This window comes from Theropithecus gelada, chromosome 2 (assembly GCF_003255815.1).
Source record: "Theropithecus gelada isolate Dixy chromosome 2, Tgel_1.0, whole genome shotgun sequence".
Taxonomy (NCBI): Eukaryota; Metazoa; Chordata; class Mammalia; order Primates; family Cercopithecidae; genus Theropithecus; species Theropithecus gelada.
The window spans coordinates 84,122,161-84,145,720 of record NC_037669.1 but is presented as its reverse complement, the minus strand read 5'-3'; the positions used below and the strand labels follow the sequence as shown (position 1 = coordinate 84,145,720).

The 23,560-nt window shown below is 37.1% G+C and overlaps 1 protein-coding gene across 3 annotated transcripts in view; it reads right to left on the bottom strand.

The window, feature by feature from the left end:
* Positions 1–23,560, bottom strand: part of ERC2 (ELKS/RAB6-interacting/CAST family member 2) — a 970,915-nt gene that overhangs the window by 490,149 nt on the left and 457,206 nt on the right. For 2 of the 3 annotated variants that reach the window (XR_003118096.1, XM_025375698.1), the window contains exons 8-10: positions 19,294–19,431; positions 10,900–11,040; positions 7,626–7,766 (exon numbers count right to left, since the gene is read on the bottom strand). Coding sequence is in view for 2 of the 3 variants with exons in the window: in XM_025375698.1 (XP_025231483.1) it covers positions 7,626–7,766; positions 10,900–11,040; positions 19,294–19,431 (420 nt within the window). In the remaining variant the exon portion in view is untranslated. Of the gene's footprint in view, positions 1–3,546; positions 3,583–7,625; positions 7,767–10,899; positions 11,041–19,293; positions 19,432–23,560 lie in introns of all 3 variants that reach the window. The other variant, XM_025375697.1, reaches the window with a different exon arrangement.

Here is a 23,560-nt window from a genome sequence, read left to right as displayed (position 1 = left end):
AGCTATCAATAACTGATTAGAAAATAAAATAATAAATATATCATTCACAATAGCAACCTAAAAATTAAATATATATAGATATGCTTAAGACTATCTTTAAGAAGAAATATCATGGATCTGTAACAGGAAAATATTAAAATTTCACTGTAAAAAAACCACTGGAATAAATACAAGTTGGAGCATGTTTATGAATGGAAAAAAATAATATTGGGAACATATCAATAATTCTAAAATTATTTTATAGATTAAATATAATTAAAATCAACAATTTTGCATTTTAATTGACAAAGTAATCCTAAAATTTACTTGGAATGATAGACAATTAAAGGCTAAAAACTTCAAACAAAATAAGACAAAATGAAAAGCAGAAAGAATTAAGGTGTAATTTGTTTTACTAGATATTTAAAAATATAATAAAGACACAATAGTTAAAATGTTGACCCAACAAATTAGAGACATCGATAAAACTGAACAGATGCTTAGAAACTAAGACATTCACCCAAATGAGAACATCATATTCAATAAAACAGTAACAAGATCAGTGGACAAAGAGAGAATTGTTTGATATATGGTGCTGGATAATCAGTTGATAATTTAGAAAAATATAATTAGAACCTCACCTCTCAACATAAATAAAAATAAACTAAAGATGGATAAAGGGCTTAACTTGATATAAAAAGCAACATTAAAACATTTTAAATATAGGTAAGTGAAATCAGAGAATACTTTCCAGAATAAAGGCAGTGAGGAAAGCCTAAAGAAAAGTGCAGGTCAATAACCTAAAAATTGTTCTCTATATACATAAAAAAAATTCAAGCTAAATAAAACTGTCACAAATCTGGCAAAAATTCTATATAAAACACAGAATAACTCATATAAACTAATGAACAAAACAGTAAGCTCAAAAGCAAGTGCTCAACTGATTTAAACTGTTTACATAAGAAAAAATACAAAAAGCTAATAAATGTACTGAAAAACCTCAACTTCAGTAGCAATTAAAGAAAGAAAAGTTAAAAGGGAAAAAATTTTCCACCTAAGCTTGTGTCAAAGTTATGTACAATGCCAATTCTCAATGTTGGCCAGGGTGCGGCAGAAAGGCCATCTTTAATCAGTGCTGGAAGAAGCATGCTTTGGTAGAATTCCTCGGAAACTCAACATAGTAGGAACTATTGGGATCTTTTCAAATCACTGGCGCAGGAAGGAGGCAGGCACAGTGGCACATGTTTGTAGTCTCAGCAACTCCAGAGGCTGAGGCAGGAGGATCCCTTGAACCCAGGAGTTTGAGACCAGTCTGGGCCACATAGTGAGACCTCGTCTTAAGTTAAAAAAAAAAAAAAAGATGTTGGGGGAAGAAATTACCAACATTAGGGGAAAAAGCAAATAGAGTAGAATAGTATACAATCATTAAAATAGTATTTTGGAGGAATAGTTCATTATATGAGAAAATTCTAATAATGTAAAAAAAATATATAAACCTAAATAAACACTTTGAAGTAGAGTGTTAGATAAGGAAAAGAAAAAGGAACACGAGAGAGAGAAGGAAAGAAGGAGTAAAGGGAAGGAGAAGGCAAGAGGAGAGAGGAAAGAAGAAAAGAAAAAGAGAGAAAAAGAACAGCAACAACAAAAATATGTCCAGGTGGAGAACAATCCAAATGTTCCAGCAATTATTTCTGTGCCGTGAGATGTCCTATTTTTTAATTTTCCTCTATAGCCTTCCATATGTTTGCAAATTCTCAACTGTAACCATATATTATTTTTATAACTAAGAAAAACATAGTCATTTTTAAAAGACAATTAAGGGTAGAAAATCCATCATGCTGCATCCCTATCAGTCCAAAAAAGAATTCGACACCGAGACAGGGGGAGTTAAAATAATGAGAGTTTGGCTATATTCCCGGGATGCCAAACCAATGGGTTAGTTTAATTAACTTGAGGAGAAAAGTCAGTCAATGACTTTTGAATTAGTCACTGAAAAGACTGAAAAGTTCACAGTGGCATATTAGAGACGCACCACTGGGGTGAAGTGAAGTAAAAGTTGATGATGCCATGTCACTGATATTTCTAGAAATGGTCTACAAGCTAACTAAGAGTTATTTCTTTGGTCCTCCCTATCCTGACAGGGAGAGTGAACTCCTAGCATGGTCCTGCTATATTTTTGCTGCTGCAGAAACAAGGTTCTCCCCATCTGTCCTGCACACATCCAAAACATGACATTCTTTGGTTTTCTTCCTGTTCCTAACTAGTAAGTATGAAACAACTGCGGTGGAATTATTTCGCTCATTTTTTAAACAACATTTTTTAAACACTCATTTTTCCCAGAGTGAGTTTTCGAGCTTGAAGATATTCCAACCTTATTTGTCTTTCTTCACATCTCCACTGTCTTGAGCCTGCTTATTAGCACTTATATTCAAACGTTAAGGGAAAAGAACTTGAACTGATTATTTTTTGCTTCTCTGCTAAAATCCGCATTTTGAAAAAGAGGTTAACAAAGATGCTCCAGCAGGGTTTTAGGAATTCTGTTTGCAAAAATAAAATGTGTTGTAAAGAATGGAGGGTGGAGGCTGAATCTAACTAAGTACACCTGAACATCTTGCAGCTCAAGCTGTATGTATCCTGAAGCAGTGGCTTAACAAATAAAAAGTTGTTGGTGGAATTGTTTACTTTACCTATATGCTATTCATTTTTTCCATAAGGGGATTTATACATAGGAGGTGATTAGAATGCATGATAGCACAGATCGCATCTGCCAAACGATAAACTCTAGCCACCTTTAAGAAATATTTTCCCAGTAAGCCACTTAAGTTCACAGAACAAAAAAGCTTTTCTTCTTTAATAAGTTAAAAACAAACTGCTTCATCTATTAATAAATGCACACATGTCACTAGGATAAAAAAAATTCGTGGTGGCACCTGGATCATTTTAGAAATATTTTTACTAGTTACCTGTTTTTTCGTTTTTTTTTTTTTGTTTTTTTTTTTTTTGTACTCTATTAAGCTATAATCGGAATTGTTACTATCTGTTATTAGGAGACTATATTATGGTTTGTCCTCAGCCAAATGGCATGCTTTTAACTGTTACGAATCCACAGTAATGTTAGGTATTTACCAATCTCAAAGACCATAGCCCTATTTTTAAATCTAAACCTGTTTTAACTTCTATCACTTGAATAAAACATTGAATTGTTTGCTGTTTTACAAATGTTGTTATCCCTTTCAGCCTAGATATGCTTGTGTTTGAAGGATTTAAGGAAAAGTTCCATAAGCCTAGATCTTCAGCTGACTTCTGTTTTTCTACAGTCTTTGGGCTGAGGTTAAGAAGGAGGTAATATCAGAGTTGGCAATATTTTCTTGAGTTATTAATTTTTAAATTTCACATTCATAAGAAATGGCAGTGGCCTCAGCACAGATCATTTCTTTTGACAGAACGGAAAGGGGAAGAAACTCGTAAATATTTTCAAAACCTCCCCAGTATGGCACACCGTGACTGGTGATCAATGGATCCTCATGCTTTGATATGTTACAGCGGGAACTTTCAGAAATGACTTACTGGGTTGTACATCTGATTGAACAACTGCTCAGCTTGCTACATTGCAAAGTTGGGGAGGCATTGAGGCACAGACAGGGAAAGAAGGAAAGATCCAGAAAAACAGCATTAGCTCAACAAATTCAGTGCATTCGCACAGACGAGTTGGTCATTAAAAAAGAAGAAATTTCAGTTTCTAAACATTCCACAGTGAAAGTGAGATGCTCTAGGGAAATACAAATGTTGACTTTGGCTCCTAAAAAAGAATAGCTGGAATAAGAAATTTAAGGTTTGTGTTACTTTCCCTTTCTCGAGTTAAATAACCCATGAAATAAAGAAAGCTGTCCACTTTTGATGATACATGAAGTGCTGGCCTCCAGCAATGAATCAGAAGAAGTACTTTTGGCCAAGTCTGCAATTTATTACCTGAACTTCAAAGATGGTAATAATAAAAGATTAATTAAATCTTATCATTGAATTTATAGCTCTTCTTTTATATTAACACAAGCCTGAATTTTCTATTCAGTCTATCTTCAGAAAAATACAGATTAGCAAACAGCAGGTTAGCAACAGCAAAATATCAGTAAGACTTTATCGGATTAACTTAAATGGGAAAAGAAAAAAATTTAAATCAGCAGGACCAAAATACAGTATTATCCATTGCCTACTACCAGTTTCTACTGTTGTCTCAGGATTAATAGAAAATATAATTTTCAAAGATATTCTATTGTGTTCCAAGTGCTTTAGAATCTATAATATTTTCTTGTCTATTTTGTGTTGAAGATTTAAATTTTTGTGGATTTAAATATGCTGAATATTATTTTAAATAGCATTCTCAAGTTATAATTTCTAAATACCTGCACTATTTATCTGGGGCTCAATGTCAAGGTGTAGAAGGTGAAATATTGTAGAAACTATTACTTTGCTTCAAGCTAAGACACACTTTTTAAGAGCCTCAATTACTTTTTCCTTCAACTTGAAGGAAGTAAAAGACAACGTTATCATGGTTTAAAGAAACTCCCTCCTCAAGTATAATATCAATTGAAAAATTACTAAAAAGCATAAATCATATTTTGAATTGCCATTGCTTCTCAACTGATTTCTAGTCACATAGGCTAAGTTTACTCCCCCATTTTGAACCTCAAATACTCTTTTGAAAGACAAAATGATCCATACGTCAATTATCAGTCTCTTCTCAACTCTTGGGTATCTATTTAAGATTGATGAATGCACTTAATTATAAAGCACACTCATAATTTGCAATTATGCATTAGTTGGTTAGTATCATTTTGTCAGCCTCACTAATATCAGTAACAACTTCCTCAGACATGAACATTTATAAATAGTGGGATGGAATGTATAAGGGAGTTCCTTTTCTGCCTATAAGCATTTGTCATCATGAAGTATTTGAAGGCATCTTAAATTAACACAGTATCATAAAGGGTTAAAGTAATTATGTGTGTGAATGTTCTCCACAGACTTTTACGTAAAAACTCCCTTTACCAATGTCAAGCATTGTTTATAAGACAAAAATAAGTTTAAATCACCATTTGGATTTCATTGCCACTGGCAGACAAGGTTTCTGTTCAACGACACACATCTACAATATCGTGTAGATTTTATGGGAAAAATACCTGGACACTCACAAACCTTGAGCAAAATTCCACTGGGAATTTTTGGTGTATTTATGACATAATAAAACTATTATGTTTTCAGCTTTCATTTAGTAAACCTTTACATTTTATTCACAAGTCACGTACCCTTTTATTTAAAAAGAGGCCCAGACACACTTAAGCTTTTATAGCTGCTTATTTTTCCATGAGTAAATGATGTGTTTATATGTATATTCACATACTGTTGGCTTATATTTTCAAATATTTCATGTAGATCTCAATTTTTTTAAGGTGATGGGTAGTTGAGGTTTTTACGGAACTATTTATTAGCAGAAATTAAAGACTACTGAAAAAATATTTTAAACTTTTGAATTTAGTTAATGCTAGACAGCCAAAAATAACAAAATAGCATCTGCAGGTTAGACATAAATATATTTAAATTATAACTACCTTATTTAAACTCACTACACTATGCACTTAGGAGACAGTATAAGATTATGTATATACTTAGAAATGAGTTATCTTTTCATAAATGAAATAGGTCCTTTACAGCAAGACAACCATATTTGTTACTATAATTCTAGTGACTTGGTAGAATGTTAAAATACTGTCAGGAATAATGCTAAAATGTTTACAGGATTTGGTCTGTGAATTTCAGTATGTGGTGTCTACCTGTGAGTCAAAGGAAACCACACACTCTGAGTGATCACAGGGGCAAACCACAGCTATGTTGAAAGAAACTATATTGAATTGCATAAATGTTGATTGATTAAACTAGTCAAGTCATTACATGAAAACTATAAGCATCAGTATGTGAATCTCTTCCTTTTAATTACTAGTGGATTTCAAATTCCCATAGATGATTTACACTAAAAAGGAGGGTGCCGAACATGTACCTATAGAAATAATAAATGGGGTCCCCTGATCTCCATAACAACGGCTCATCAGAGTAGGTGGAGGACATCTTTCATGCCCAGGTCTATTTGAGGCCATCTTTCTTCGAGACTCAGCACACTGTGACTAAAGTAAAATAGTGCAGAGGATGGTCATAAGGAGCCAGTGAATTTCTCTCTCTCACAAAGCTAGCTTAGAGCCTGCCTTATGATCATAACATTTTTTTAAATGAAAAATATTTTTCATAAGTTCATCCCTTAATATGCATATCATAGATAACATTTTGTAGAGCACATTTATATAGATCAAGAATGTATGTCATATACCCAATACATCACATCCAAGTCATTCTCCATTTAAACACCCTCAAATGGGCAATTTAAATTCTTTTATTTATTGTTCAAGATTTCTGCTTAACTAAATATTGCTTGAAGTAAGTGAGATGATGAGTGGATTGGGAAACAGATTTTGCAATATAGAGATTTTCTTGCTGTTTTGTTATTAAAGGATTTGATCTGTGTATTTATCTTTTTCTGTATTAGCAAGTAGACTTTCGTAGTGTGAAATTTCTCATGACAGTTTCCTAATTATCTCTGTAAAGTGAGTACCATATAGTAACATTTCAGTTATATATTGCATCATACAAAATAGTATATTACATTTTAAGATACCCAGGGTAATTCCTTCACAGATATGCGATTCCTTCACATCCTTGACCATCCATGTCATATATTTTCATAACTTTAGCCGATAAATCCCCATCCCGGTGTGCTATGAATTATACATAGTCAAATTTTATTATATACTTTGTTTGATTGTTTAGATTCTTATCATACCTTTTGAATAAGTTTATGAGTTGTCAAAGGGAAACAAAATGCTTAAACTCATAATGTTATGAGTTTTATGTGAACAATGAGTGCAGACATACCAAACAACACAGGGAAAAAGTCAAAGTAACAATGCATGACTGGAAATGCACTCCACAAAAATGTCTGGGTCAGAGAAAACATGTTAATGCCACCATGTAAATATCCTATTTCTTTTCCAAAGCCTTCTATCTACAATAAGCTTTCTTAGAGAGTAAGGTCATTTTGGTCAAATATAAATAGTCATTCTACAGAGATGCCAGGGACTTGACAATTTTGGTGAACTTCTAGAAATTTAATAATGTCAGAAAAGCTTTTGCAAAGTTCTAATACAAAAAAAATGACCTACATCTGAAAGTAGCAAAAGTTTATTAACATCTAATGTGGCTTCCGGATTCTGCGACTTGTTGAAAACATTTCTGTTTTTCTTTGCTGATAGTTGAGATTTGCCCAGAGAGTAATGGCTGGTTTTTATAATATTTTTAACTTCTGCTACTATTTTCATCTATTTTTCAAGTTTTTCTTAAACAGGAAACCTAAGATAATTTTTCAGGTTCACAGACAGATTTGATAGACTTCTTAGCAATAAAGTTAAGAGTATTTAATTAATTCTTTTATCAGCAGACAGCAACAGATAAGGGGTTTGTTTCTTTTCAAAAATGTCTCTTCCTGTTCCATTTTATAAATTCATTTTTAAATGAGCATGATTTTTTTCTCAGACTTCACTTACCTTTTTTAACTGTGCTTCCAATTTGCTACATTCCTCTTTCTTTTGTTCGATGGCTATTTCTAGAGACTTTAATTTGGAATCCCTTTTCAGCCCTGCAGAGGCTAATGAAGATGCATGTTCTTTGAGGTCAATTAAACTAGACTGAAAGAGAAAGAATGTGAGTGAGTAAAACACTGAAATTTCTACTAGCAATGCCTTCAATTTGAACACATTGATTCTATACATAGCAATAAAGTGTGCAGTAGACAGAAAGGGTAAATATAATCTTACTAAGGTAACAATAGTCAGCTTTGGTCAGGAAATTAAAGTTGGCCAGCTTACAGAATGAGTAGGATCTAATTGCCGTAGAATCAAATGTGACCAAATGGTGTGGTCAGTAAATGCATGTTTCATGTCTCAAAGTCATGCTAATGATGTAAGTCCCAAGGTGGTCTTTACATGTCATAGCAAAACAGACACCCTGAACCTTCCATTTACATTTATTGCTGTCAGACTATGCAGACTCTGAGACAAATATGAAAGAAAATACTAACTTTAATGCTTCCGCTCCCAAGAGCAAGTCAAACATAAAAGAAGCCTCCTATTACGTTTTTATCAAATCCCATCTCTTTAACAGAGAAACGATCAATGGTTTTACAAACATCTTCTGGAAAATCAAACATAAAATTATTTTAAAATTTAGAGTAAACTTTATGTTCACGTCCTTTGCAATCTAGATTTGACAGATGTGATGAAACTTTCCAACTCAGACATGGGGTTACCTAAATTGTTCCAATCACTAAGCATGTCCAGAAACCAACAGGTTCCACATATAGTCTGAATTCCAAAAACTGAAGAAATAAATACTTGCATATATCACTGAACGTGACTTTGCAACCTAAAAGAGCAATGTTTGTCATTGAATAAGAAATAGCAACATCTAACTTTGTGACTGAGATGTACAGGTTTTACCCCAAAACAGACTCCATGCATTTCCTTCTTACTCATTTGCATCACCTAGGAAGACACTAAGGACACAATGGTCTCTCTGTAAACGATGTTGGCTAATAATTTATGCTGGGTGGCTTCATTGGCACTGGAATGACCTTTATGATAAAAGTCACCATCATCCAGCAAGGTGCTTCTAAAACCCTCTGAGGAACAGGTGAGCCATTCTCATTTTTCACATCAGGAAACAGAGGCTTACAACAGCTGAGCATCTTGTCAAAGGTCTCTTAGCTAGTAAAGGCAGATATAGGTCTCAAACCCAGGTCTACAATTCCAATTTCAATGTCCTTTGTTATATAATTCCCACAGAAATAAGAAAGGACATTATAATCCAGTCACTTTGTCATGGTGAAGACTATCATCACTCCAATTAAATCATAAGCTCCCTGCTGACGGCAACTGCATATTGTTTTCCTTTATAAATTTTAAATTGCCGGATGCAATAGCCAGTTTTAATCAACTTGGCTAGGCTCTAGTCCCCAGTTATTAATCTAGGAGTTGCTAATAGAAGGCATTTTGTAGACATAACTAAAATCTACCATCAGTTGACTTTAAGTAAAGGAGATTATCCTCAGTATTCTGTGTGGGCCTGATCCCATCAATTGAAAGGCCTATGAGCAGAATTCAGGTTTCCCTGGGGAAGAACAAATTCCACCTATTGATTGCAGCATCAGCTTCTGAGACCTTCCAGTCTGCTTTTGCTGATGGCCTGTTCTGTGAATTTTGAATTCGCCTAGCCTCCGTAACTGTGTAAGCCAATTCCTTATGATAAAGTTCTTAATCGGTAGAAAATGTTTAACGTGGTTCTGTTTTTCTGGCAGAACCCTGACTGACACACCCAGCCCAGTGCCAAGCACATCATGCAGAAACAACAAATGTTTACCAAAATGTCTATCTGAAAGTCATACAACGTTGGCATTATTTACAAAACTGCTTTCACTTACAGCTTATGCTCCACCACGTCATCAAGATCTCTTTCCATTAGAAATATATACATTGATTTTAAGGTGCAAGCCCACAAATAACACCCGCAACTGGAGAAGAATATGCTATAAACAAAGTCAAAGCTTTCCTATCTTCTGTCGCATACAAACTAAGGCATCACAGATCCTCCTACTCAGAAGCAGCAGTGGAAGCTAGGAAGAGAACTCCATTCTTTATTTTCGTAACAAAGAAATAAGCTCCTTTCTAAAAAATAAGTAGGTTTAAATTTTAGGAAATATAGATTTTATTTCTGGATTTCCTCGAAACTCCTCTTACTCATCCATTATTTTCCTTCTTCATCTACATCCCTATATTTATTCAGGACTTTAATTTGTGTGGAATTATCAGTACCCTATGAGTGAGGAAATACTGCGGAGCTGGGAGATAGACAACTGTGCTGCGGTACCGTCCTGCAGGGTGAAAGGTCTATGACAGCTCTAAAGAAGATGGACAGTTACAAGAGACAAAAGTAAGTGTGAAGGGGCCAATTGCAGGCAATCTCCACATATCTCAGAGTTATGAGGATTAAATAAAATAATGTGTAATTACTGCTTCTCATACTTCTCCACCAAACTATCCCCAAGAAAACTGAGAGGGTTATAGGGATCGCTTGAAGAATGGAGGAATAGCCCAAAGCACCCTCTTCATAAGCCCCAAGCAAGAATTTCTTTAAAGTGTAAGATGTTACTTTAAAAATACAGGTAACACTTATATTCTGTATTCATGTTTGCTATGGCATTAAAAAAAAATACAGCTCTAAATTATTTACTACAATGTAAAAATAATATGCTAGAAGAGCAGCCACATTTAAGCTCTACCTTGGGGTCCAGCATGGTACCACATCTCCTAACCCGAGGGAATTGGGTGGTTCCCTTTGAAAAGTACAAATGAATATAAAGCACTCGACACAAGGAATAGTACATAGCAGACACTCTAATAAAATAGAGACATTATTATTATAATCATCGCTGCTGTTGTTATCTCAAGCAAGGGATCGTGGGCCTGTGAAAAATATAGAATCCTTTAAGCCATGCAAATGTGGTAAGACATAAATAAAAGTTTCAAGGAGCTACATTGTATATAGTTAGCAGAGCAGAGAAGACAGGCATAGGGCATCACAGATGAAGGAAGTTACAAAAAAAAAAAAATTCCTTTAAATTCAGGCAGCTTTACAAAAGCAAAGTTACCACATTCCCCAAGCCTTCATATAGTGCCTCCAACTAACTCTCTAGTCTCTTGCAGCTGCACTGAATATGGGTTTATGAGGACTATCAATGTGGTTCATTTGTTTTTCCAGACTCACCTCTTTCTCAGTGAGTTCAGCCTGTAAAGCATTGACCTTCTCTTTCAGGTCTTTGTTCTCTTTTCGGAAGGATTCTATCTCTTCTAGTCTTTCCCGATCATCTCTTTCTCGCTGTTCTTTCAAGCGCTCAATTATTCTCTCCTGTAAGGCAATTAACAAAAAAGAAGAGGTGAGAACCCATCAGTGTATATGCCAAAGCATACTGCAAAAGAAAACAAGAGGCAGTACATCCAAGAAATGCTCTACAGGAATCAACACACACAAGAAACTCAAAATCGGATTCATGGGGATAGGCTGTGCATGACAGCACTTGGGAAGGACAACCAATACAGCTTTTGACTTGTTAATAAAAGTTAACATCACAGGGCTGCGAAGGTACTTAATGTTCAAGTTCTGTGGCTGCTCTTGGTTCATGGTAGTATCCAGCAGATTTCTAGAGCAGCTCTAGAAGAGGGAGCTTCAGACACCAAGACTCCAGACCTGACACAGCCTCGCACAGGAAAGGAGAAGCAGAACATGCCTCTTGGCTCAGCCCTCTTTGCTTAGCCTCTTCATTTGGCATCCAAGAGCCTTCATTGGTTTCTGAAGACTGTTCTCTGGCTGGATGGGAATGAAGTGGGGCAGGACCCAAACCCTCCAGGACTTAGAGCTGGGACTCATTGTGAGAACTTGAAACAAAGAATCAGCCCATTGTGTATGTGATTTTCCAGTGTGTCTGAGGATGTTTACTTCTCTGTTTTGTCAATGGTTTCTTGATAGTCAGTAGAGACTCCAAAACACTGGCTGAGTTTGAACAAAGTTCAGCAGCAGCTTTATTTTATTGAGGGCTTACTACATGCTAGGCACTGTGATGCGCTCTCCTCATCAGTCCTCATCACAAGCGTAAGGGCAGATCCAGTGCTCTTGGTGACAGTGTAGAGGTGAGGAAACCCAGAGCCCTGAGACGCAAGGTGGCCCAGGTCATAAACAGAAGGCCTCCCACATCCTGGGCTCTCGGACTGTCAGCCACATCCATGAGACCACACTGCCACAAACATACACCTGGAGCCATTCGGGGAGGTCTGCCTTTGACTTTCACACTGAAATGAAAACACTGCTTTGTAGACTTCTTTTCCAAAAATAGGGAACCTGCCTGATATCAAAGTAAGAAACTTACACACACACACACACACACGCACATGAAAATTCCATCTGCGTAAAGCTTGAGTTATATTTCTGAAATCAGTTTGAAATTATCCAACACATATCTAAACTTCCTCTTGAATGGTCATGTTAAAAAATACTGGTGCAACAACTGTGGCCAAGGATCCTGATATTATCTTTTATATTCTTATAATAATTGCATAGCACAAGACAATGCCTGATAAATAAGACAACTGTAAAATAGTATTTAATGCAGAGGGAAGTTAGTTTGAACACTTCTCCTATGATTTAAGATCCCCTGAGGAAGCAGCTGTTCTACCCCACTGACAATAATTTATGTATCTAATGCTTTCGGCGGAGGAGGTACCATTACTGTGTTCCAATTACTTAAAAACACTTTAAATGAAATATATTATTATAATAGAGGAGGCAGAAATATAATAAATGAATCAATTAATTGCCTATATTTGTTTCTTCTTGATCCCAGACCTAGTTTACCTACCCGTGACAATGGTGAGTGGATGACTATGTGATCCACAAGAGAAGGAAATGGCCACAGTACGTGGTCAGTGTCTCAAGTGTTTTCAATGATTTCAGCAACTGAGCCTTTGCTGCCTTTTGTCTACACTACAACCAATTACCCAGTCACTTCTCCGTCCCATCACTTCCACTACATGGCTGTTGGAGTGACATTTCTAAAGCTCCAAAATGACCTGTCGCCTCACTATTTGGAAACCTTCCCAGGAATCCCTCTGGCTGGACCACGTGGCACTTATTCCCACTCAGCAGCCTTCACATGGTTTCACCGCATGATCATCCTCCCAGCCCTACTTTCAAGAGGGCAGCACTAAAATCCTTTGAGTCTTTTTGACCCACAGCTGGGCGAATCATCTGGCATACAACAAGCAATTAAAAGAGCTGAAGGAAGGAAGGAGAACTCAAATGAGGGACCATCTTGGCTTCAAAGAAAAGGTAATAAAATTAAGCAGGCATGTTAACAGCCAGAAGGTGTCAGAATCGTTTGGAAAGTAGGTCGATTTGCTCTAATCACTTGTACTATTGACTGGGCATTGATGACAAAAAAAATCAACAAGCACTATAATGTTTTTAAGTGTTATTGATGATTCAATACTACAAAATATTTCTCCGTCAATCACAAAACCAATTTAACTGTCAGCCGCGCAGGGCCAGATGTCAAAAACATGTGTTAAAAGGCCCTAATATGCCATGATGTACTTGATTAACAACTAACTTGCAGAAATTCCAACAATGTGTTCTTGTTTTAGTCTTATTTGCATTGGCAAGCATTCCTTGTGCACTCATCTGGCTCTGCACAGGTTTAATCTATTTGTGCTTTATCACAGGGTGGGAACTAAATTACAGTGGCCTCCAGCTCCACTATCTGGCTTTCTCCACTGCTTATCTGCTATGTGGCTACAGCAAGGCTTGGCGAGACCAGCTTTAGAAATACAGTGGGTTCCGTCTCTTGAGCTTCTGTGTGTCAATCCTAGAACCAAGTCATATTCAATCTTAACTCACGGAGAGGCATTATGCTTTGCACTCTGTTAATAGTTGAATAAGTTCCTGGAAATTAAAAGGAATAACATACTCCCTAGGATGCCATAATCCAGGGGAAATGGTGAATACTGCCTGATAGATTCTTTTCATCAGCCAAAAGACAGCGAATAATTAAATGTACTTAAAAATCCATGAGTTTTTATTAATCATTTTGTTTCACAGCATGCCTTGTTACAGAGGGATCTGTGCAATTAAATGTGGATAAAAATGGGACTTGTGAGCAAAACTCCACTTAAAGGAGATTGTGATGTTGCCAAAAGCACAAAGATTCTTTGAGTTTTAGTCTTATTCTATCACCTGTGAGCTAGGTGGCCTTGGTATAGTCCAGAGGAGGCAGCAAAGTCTCAACCAACGACCAGCTTAGACAGGGTGGAAACGGCTTCCAGGAGCAGTGGGTTGAGAAGTTAGCATGTGCCATGATTAATTAGCGATGTCTTCCTAGGCCCAGAAATGGGGGATGATGCTGTACATGTCAATATTTTTATTTCCGGGCAAGTCATTTCACCTCATTGAACCCATTTCCCATCTTAAAATGGAAGAGCATAGACTTAGTGTTTCTCAAAATGTAGCCTTCTGACCACTTGGATCAGAACCCTTCAGTATGTTTACAAATCAGAGGTTCCTGGGCTCCACAGCAGAGCAGCTGAATCAGAATCTCTAGGAAATAGGACCCAGGAAACTGTATTTTAAGAAACCTCCTAGATGATAAGATTATTTGGATACACACAAAGGTTTGATGCATACTGGAATACTCAAAATAAATCTTCTATTCTTTGTCCTAAGATAGAGAACCTTGCCAGTTCCTATTCAAAGGTTTTATCTGTACTTTTCAAATACACTAGGCATTCTGATTTTGGCACCTTTAAAAAATTCCCTCCACATCCATTGCTCTATGTTTGCTTTTATTCTTCATTGCTATGAAAAGTTAAAAAACAGATGCAAACAGAATTTGGAAATAAATAGCTCACAAAGCCAGTATGCAGAGCTCTTTTGTTTGACTTGAGCATCATAATTTTTAAAAATCTGAACTTGAATGTTTTGAAATAGGCCAGGGACCTGCAGCTTACCATAGTCACCAGTAGTCCCTACTATACTTCAGCAAAGCCACATCCCTCATTTTTGTTCCCTCCCTGGCCCTTCTAATCATCTAAGTTCTCAACTCCTTATCTATGGTCCAATTCAGATGCCATGAGCCTGAGATTGCAGATCGGCAAACTTAATAATTCATTCTCAAGGGAGTTCCAGGACAGCATGAAACTTAGAGGTCAGCTAATAAAAATGTGTATTTTGAAGATGAGGTACTGAGACCCTGAGAGAAGAGGCTTGCCCAGGTGATGTAACTATCAAGCAGTGAAGACAGTCCAAGGGAGCCAGGCTCCCACAGACCTCAGATTCCTTCCCAGACACCCCCTCAGTCTCAAAGGAAGTACTTAAATAAAGGGAGTAGTTTCAGAGTTGGGAATTACTTTGGGATTTAAGCTAGAATAAATCAAATCTTAATAAGGTCCAGAAAAAAATAATAAAATCCTGCCAAGAATTCATGACATGAAAAATTATATGGTATATGTTTACTTCTGTGATTTTTAAGAAAGAAATCAAGAGGTAGAAATGGGATGATATCATATAACCCAAAATATGCTAATGAACACATAAGCATTAATAGTTTTTGAACAAACATCCCCTCATTCCAATTTTACAAATAAAACTACTACAGAGAGCTCTGGAAATAAATTATTAAAAGATGAAAAGAGAGTATCTTTCCCCCAAAAGTCATCTTATTAAATATTCTTGTAAGTTTTCAAGTAAAACCTTATAATTATTATACTTTAATCCTGAAGTTATAATCTTTCAATGTTTTAAATTGTTACAGGATTTATAAGTTTATTAACCAGCAACTGTTTCTCCTCCATGGATTTTTTGAGCAAAATTAATTTGGAAATACATACTAAATATGATGTGAAATAAGGTAACTCAATGTCAAACTCTACATTTTTTTCTTACAAAAGCCTCATTTTAGTTGTTTGCTATATTTTATTTACATTCTGGGATAGGTGTGCATGACGTGTAGGCTTGTTACATAGGTAAATGTGTGTAATGGTGGTTTGCTGCACCTATCAACCCATAACCTAGCTATTAAGCCCAGCATGCATTAGCTATTTTTCCTAACACTCTCTCTCCCTCCCACCCCTCCCAACAGGCCCCAGTGTGTGTTGTTCCCTTTCCTGTGTCCATGTGTTCGCATTGTTCAGCTCCTACTCATAAGTGAGAACAGGCAGTGTTTGGTTTTCTGTTCCTGCATTAGTTTGCTGAGTTTAATGGCTTCCAGCTCCATCCATGTCCCTGCAAATAACATGATCTCATTCCTTTTCATGGCTGCATAATATTCCATGGTATATATGTACCACATTTTCTTTATTCAGTCTATCATTGATGGACATTTGGGTTTGTTCCATGTTTTTGCTATTGTGAATAGTACTGCAATGAACATAACACACACATGTATCTTTATAATAGAATGATTTATATTCCTTTGGGTATATACCCAGTAATGTTCTTTATTGTTCTAGGTCTTTGAGGAATTGCCACATTGTCTTCCGCAATGGTTGAACTAATTTAGATTCCCACCAACAGTGTAAAAGCATTCCTTTTTCTCCTCAGCCTCACCAGCATCTGTTGTTTCTTGACTTTTTAATAATTGCTATTATGACTGGTGTGAGATGGTGTCTCACTGTGGTTTTGATTTTCATTTCTCTAATCATCAGTGATGTTGAGCTCTTTTTCACATGTTTGTTGGCTGCATAAATATCTTCTTTTGAGAAGTTTCTGTTCATGTCTTTTGACCACTTTTTAATGGGGTTGTTTGTTTCTGGTAAACTTGTTTAAGTTCTTTGCAGATTCTGGATATTAGACCTTTGTCAGATGGATAGATTGCAAAAATTTTTCTCCCATTCTGTAGGTTATCTTTTCACTCCGATGATAGTTTCTTTTGCTATGCAAAAGCTCTTGAGTCTAATTAGATCCTAGTTGTCAATTTTTGCTTTTGTTGCAATTGCTTTTGACATTTTCATCATGAAATATTTGTCTATACCTATGTCCTGAACGGTATTGCCTAGATTTTCTTCTAGAGTTTTTATAGTTCTGGGTTTTACATTTAGGACCATGAAGACTAGCTCTAGACTCATGGGTCTTTTTGTAGCTTCATTTTTTTTCTTTTATTTTTTAAATAACTTTTTAATTTAACTCCAAAAATATGCTTACCCATCTTTTTGTAGCTTTCAGGCTTTTATCACAGAGCCTTGGTTCTCAGACTACAGTTTACATCATGATGACCTGGGGAACTTGCTAAAGTGCAGATTCCCAGGCCCTATGAGGTTCTGATTTGGTAGGTAGAGATGGGGCCTAATAATAGAGACTTTCAACAGAGACTTCCTGGTAATTCTGTAGTAACAGAAGAGAAGCCTTCTTTAGGGTACACTGGCTTAGGAAACCCATGGGCATTTAATCTAATTCCCCCATTCATCATATGGGAAATTTGAGGCCCTGAGAGAGAAAATTACTTGACAGGCTCACTCAGTTAATTAATGGCTCCCCAGTTAATTAGTGGCATAGGTGGGACTGGCCCCTAGGTCTCCTTCCAATTACTTCAATACCCCAGAGTTTATAGGCTGTGATAATAGGGAATATAGGAGATAATCTACTACTCTAGTAGGGCATCCCAGAGGAAAACCCCCACAACATCCTATGCATGTATGGACAAATCCTGCAAAGTGCTGCAGAATCAAAAAGGATGAGAAAGACAAAGAAAAAGAACATAATAAAATCTACTCCTACACTTTAAAAGTTAACATTTCTTTTCTTGGTTTCAAGCTAAATTTGAGAATAATGCCAATAACATGGGCCTAAAAACTGTGCCAGCACAGTCCATGTTCAACCAACAAACAAGCCGTCCCTCCTGAGGATTCCTAGAGAACTGTACCTGCACTGGCTCTTACATTCAGGAAGTGTTGGAGGAGAGGAGAGAGCATATGCAAACTCAACTCCAGGGTCTGATACTTGCGATAGGTGCCCAGAGAATGAATGAACTCATTTAGCCAGAATGAAATGGATGAGAAATCATTTTAAAAGTAAGTAAACATCAAAATGAGCTATTTGCCTAAAGGATTTTATTCATTCATTCTTTTATTCAAATTAATCCCTTTAAATGTAAGTCAGAAGGAAACCCTCAGGATGGCATCCCATCCCCTTCAAAGTAAAAGCCAATTTTTAAAAATCTTGTCTCACAAGGGCCTATGAAATCTGCTGCCCTTCCTCTCCCCCATACCCTTGTACTTGCTCTTCCCTCTGCCAGGACATTCTCCCTCCACAAGGGCTCCTGGCTCACCACTCACTTTCAAGTGTTTCCTTAAATGTCACCTTCTCAGCAAGCTCCTACCTGGCCATTCTACTCCAGCACTCCCTGTACCCCTCCCTGCCTTCTTTTCTTTTATAGAAAATATTACCCTCTGAAATCCTAGGTATGTCACTTATTTATTATCTGTCTCCCCGTCACCTCCACTACAGTCTAAACTCTGTTAGAGCCAGGATTTTCACCTATTTTCTTCTCTGCTGCATCCCAGGGCTCAAAAGAGGACTTGTCACATGGTGGCAGCTCACGCAACCAGTATCCACTACTGAGTGAGCATCCCCGATGCAGGTTATGCTGGGCACAGGGAATGGAAAGATAACACACACATAGGATATGTTTCTTGGGTTTGGAGTCTAGCAGGGAAGAGAAATTAAAAACAGATAAATGGATAATTAAGAATGTGACATGAGCTCTGGGGAGTTTATGGTGTTCTTGAGACATAACGGGGATACCTAGGAGGTGTCCCTAAGGAAATGATCAAATAATAATAATAATAGTGATAACATTACATCTCCTATTCTAAACACATTCCATATTTTCCTGCATTTTCTCCTCAACATAATCCACTAAGGTTGCTATTATTACCCCCTTTTACAAATGAAGAAACTGAGAGGTTATGTAATTTGTCCACAGTAGAAAGTATCAGACCTAGGATTTGATCCTAGGCAGTCTAGCTCCAAAGTCCACATTCTTGACTACTGCACAATACTACTTCTCATGAAGCTGACCTCTCAGAAGAGGAGGAATTAAATTTGCAGAGAGTGAGGAATATCCTCAGCTGGGGAATAGCATCTACAAAGAGTCTGAGGCAGGAAGGAGTATGGTACACTTGAAAATCTGGAAGCCCCACATAAGTAGGGCACAGAGAACCTGGAAAAAGAGAGATGGGGGATGAGGCTGGAAATGAAAGAATGAGGGAGGGAGCAGGCACACAGTGTGGGGGCTTGCCAGATCAGATGGGAGACAGGACCCTGGGGGCCAGGTAGAGGGCTTCAATTTATGTCACCATAAGAGCAACGGCAAGCTAGTGAAGGTTTTTAAGGAGAGCCAAGGGTGATGTAATCAGATTTGCATTTCAGAAAATGCCCCTGGCTGTAGTGTGCCAAGTCCACTGAAGAGGGCTTGTGTGGGGAGAACAAGGACCAGCTGGGACTAAAGGTAGTGTTAGCAAAAGAAGAAAAGCAGGCACATTTAAACGCATTTGGATTAACTTTCCCCAACTCTGTTTCCCCACATCCTGATTCCCCAGTTTTTGAGTGCATGCTCACCTTCTCTGACAGAGCTTCCTCTAGCGTCGCCAGTGCAGTATCTGTATTACTGGAATCTGTCTGCAAGGACTTCACTCTGTCTTTCAGGTTGGTCAGTTGCTTGTCTTTATCCCTAAGTTGTTCTTGCAAGTTTTCAATCTAAAAATAAAAAATCAGTATTTTAGTGCATATTCGATTACATATCCTGGGCCAAAATTCCTGAAGTGGATCTATCAATAAAAAAAGAAGAAAAAAAAAAAGACCTGAAATGATAGAAATTGTCAGTATTATGAGGTTATGCTTTGAGGTTAGACTCAAGGCCATTTTGATGACATCTTCATTTCTCCATATAGTTCAACTCTCTGTATTTAATGGTGATACAGAGGAGCAGAGCATCTCCCTCCATACAAAGGTAAGCCCTTCTGACACATATGTAAGCACTATTATTTCTTTGTATTTCTATCCCTTTTACCAGCCTTTTAGGTCTCAGGTCAATAGGCTTGAACTTGGTACACTGAACCAGGGAAATATTATGCAAGATGAATTCACTGATTAAACAGACATTTCCTGGGGAGCCCATTCTGCACCAAGCACCATATCAGTATATGGCAGATCCCACGTAGCCATCCACTCACTCCTTTATTTCAGTATTAAAGTTTGTGATATGCCAAATGTTGTCAAGTGGCTATTTCAAAGTAACCACATGAAAAGCCAAGTAGGTTATCACCAGCAGACTGTTAATGGGAAGAACTTGTGATATAAGTCAAATGTAACAAGTACTAAACACTCCATTTGGCAACTAAGTCATGTGCTGGCAACCAACCAGCCACTTTTATCCACTATCTGCAGCCTGAAATAAACACGCCAAATAGTCGATTATAATGCCTGTCCAGGAGCAGCAGTAAGGACTTTCTCCTGGGCATTGAGGACATTATCATTCATGTTTTTATTCTCTGCTTTCAAACCATGTATTTCTTATCTAAGGATTTAAAAAAGCCCCACTATACAAACAATTTATTCGTATTAAGGGTTTTAAAATGACAAGGAAAAAAAGCAGTACAACTCTAAGATAAGTCCATTCAAAATATTTGCATTCTGCACCCAACTTTCTCAGGAAATCATTCCAAAAGTATGTTTCACAATGTACACTCAAACAAATTTTTTGATTACTTGATTCCCTTAGCATGTATCTGGAATGGTAATCCAAATAATAATAGTAATCCCAGTAGTAATGAGGAGGAGGAGATGATTACAACGACAACAGAGGTGGCAGCAGTAGCAGCCTCAAAAATAGCTCTGGATGCAAAGACAATGGCTCTGCTGACCTTCAATCTGGAGGACATGGCCTTAGCTAATTTTTTCAACCACTACAATGGAAACCCGTAAGCTTTGTGGCCTAACAGATGGAATTTTTCCTTCTTTCCTTCCTTCCTTCCAGCCTCCTTCCATCCTTTGTTCCATCTTTCCTTCATTCATTTTTTTTTTCTTCTGCCTTGAGATAGACAACTTAGAAACTCAGGTTATAGGTCAAATAATTATTCTTTTTCTTTATCAAAATGTGTTCCCATCCAGCTGCCACTATGAAAATTCATTGCCACTCCGTGGAAAACACAGCAATTCAGAAGGCATAATCATCTCCAGTCAAAACAAAGGCTTCCTCCCTTCCAGACAAATGTTCACACAAAAGTACGCATGAGTAAGAATATGGATGGTTATATGTTAGAATGATACTGGTTATGTGGAAGAAGCCAGCAGCTGAGAGGACTGACACTTGGAGAGACTGTATGTTATTACTTTGAATACACCCATGGATACATTTGTGTACACATATGTACGCAAATCCTTAGCAGTTCTGAGCAAACTAATTAGATCCACTGGCCCACCCTGGGAGACAGTGCCCCAGGCATAAGAGGAGGACATTAGCCTTGGGGCAGTAGTAGGCAGCAATTTCAAAGGACTTTGGGCATGAGAAATAGAGACCAAAGGAAAAGTGGATGTGCACTTACATCACAATCCCTGGGGCCTCCTCATATAACCAAAAAGACTAGGGAGACTGAGGGTCAGGGTCCTACTGGAATGCAGGTAGGGGTTACGAGCTGGAGAAATAGGGATGGTGGAAACTGAGGGTCAGGGTCCTACTGGCATGCGGGTAGGGGTTACAAGCTGGAGAAATAGGGATGGTGGAGACCAGAGACATGCGGGTGGTATATCTGTTTATCTCACATCTAAGAACCCAGCAAAAGAGCCAATGATACTGCAGGCATGACTGACTAACAGAGCTGGAATTAAAGATGCATTTATTGAGCTAGGGATGCACCAATTTAGGAAATGCTGCACAAAGATCACCAAGAATGACTCTTAAGAGAAAAAAATAAGGTACAGAACAGTGTGTAGCATATAATCTCTTGCATAAAATTTGAAAGATCTATAAATAGATAAATATATCTGGAAAAAATCACAAGAAATTTTAACTTTTGTGGGGGTAAGGTCTGGGAGGCAGAAGGAAGAGGGAGTTTCTGGTTTTCATCTTTGTACATTTGTGTAGATTTCTGCTTGAATTTTCTAACCATGTGGGTTTTATTATTTGTAAATGTCAATCAGGGTTATCCAGCGGGTAAAACTGTGGGCCATTTTTGGTTTATATTTTTATATAAAATAATAAATATTGTGCACATGAGTATATAATAATTTAATAAATAACACAAATGCCTACTTAATACTAAATTGTCCAAGTTGCCAGCAGTTACTGATTGTTGATATATTTATTTATTTATTTAATGGGATCTAAATATTTTCCTTTTATTTTAGGTTTGGGGGTACATGTGAAGGTTTGTTATATAAATAAACACGTATCAAGGGGGTTTGTTGTACATAACATTACATCACCCAGGCATTAAGCCCAGTACCCAATAGTTATCTTTTCTGATCCTCTCCCTCCTCCCACTCTCCACCATCAAGTGGACCCCAGTGTCTGTTGTTTCCTTCTTTGTGTTCATAAGTTCTTATCATTTAGCTCCCGCTTATGAGTGAGAACATGTGGTATTTGGTTTTCTGTTCCTGTGTGAGTTTGATAAGGATAATAGCCTCCAGCTCCATCCATGTTCCCGCACAAGACATGATCTCATTTTTTTTTTTATGGCTGCATAATATTTCATGGCATATATGTACCACATTTTCTTTATCCAGTCTGTCATTAATGGGCATTTAGGCTGATTCCAAGCTTTTGCTATTGTGAACAGTGCTGCAATGAACATTCACATACATGTGTCTTTATGGTAGAATGCTTTATATTCCCCTGGGTGTATACCCAGTAATGAGATATTGGTATAGTTAAACCATGGCCTATTATGCAAGTATTTAAAATCCTGTTTGCATAGCATTGCTAACTAAATGAAAATAGTAGAATCTTTAAAAAGCAGAATGTAAAAGAGTATGGCATTAATTTTGTAAAAAGAAAAATTATTGCATAGAACAAAAATATATATAAGGAATCTACTAAAATGTTTTATTTGGCAATGGGGTGACTAATGATTTTATTTCTCCTCTTCATGCTTTTCTGTATCTGCCAGTGTGTTTTCATTGAGTGTAAACAGAATAAAAAGATATTTTAAAACCAACTACAAAACATCAGAGTGGTTAAGTGAGTTTCGAACAATAAGTTTTTGCTTTTTAAAAGGACTCTGCAGGAGAAAATATTCCTTTCATACTCCAAAGATGACTGAATTCTTAAAATTAAAACTTAAAAGACTGGAGAGAATACAAAATTCTGTATCTTTTAAAAAAGTACTGCACATTTTTCTCGTGTTCACAAATTGTTATGACATTTATATGAAAAATGTTGAGAACCTTTTTCTTCAAAGGGTGAGGTTGTGCATGGTTCAAATAGCAGGAATTGGAAAATAAGCAAATTGAAAACAAGGGTTAGGATGGGAAGCTTTGGGGGTGGAAAGTGAAGGGGTTTTTTGAGAAATTTCATACTGCAGAAATGGACACCACCTTAGCAACACAGACAACAAAGTATGAGATGGCCCTGAGCACAAGAGAGCGAGAGAGAAACCCTGCCCTTGCTTTTGACCTGAGCTGCCTTCTGGTCATGGCTGGGAAGATTCAGAAGGAGCCACTACTGCTGAAGCAATAGCTGCACCTTCTGGGGCAGAACCCTGGAAAGGAGATAAGAGAGTAGGAGAGCTCAGACCCTGGAGGTCACTTGACAACCCTAATCCTAAGGCCTTTAGCTGACTTCTGAAGCTCTGCCCAAGAATTAATGGGGTCCTTAACTCTGGGCTTG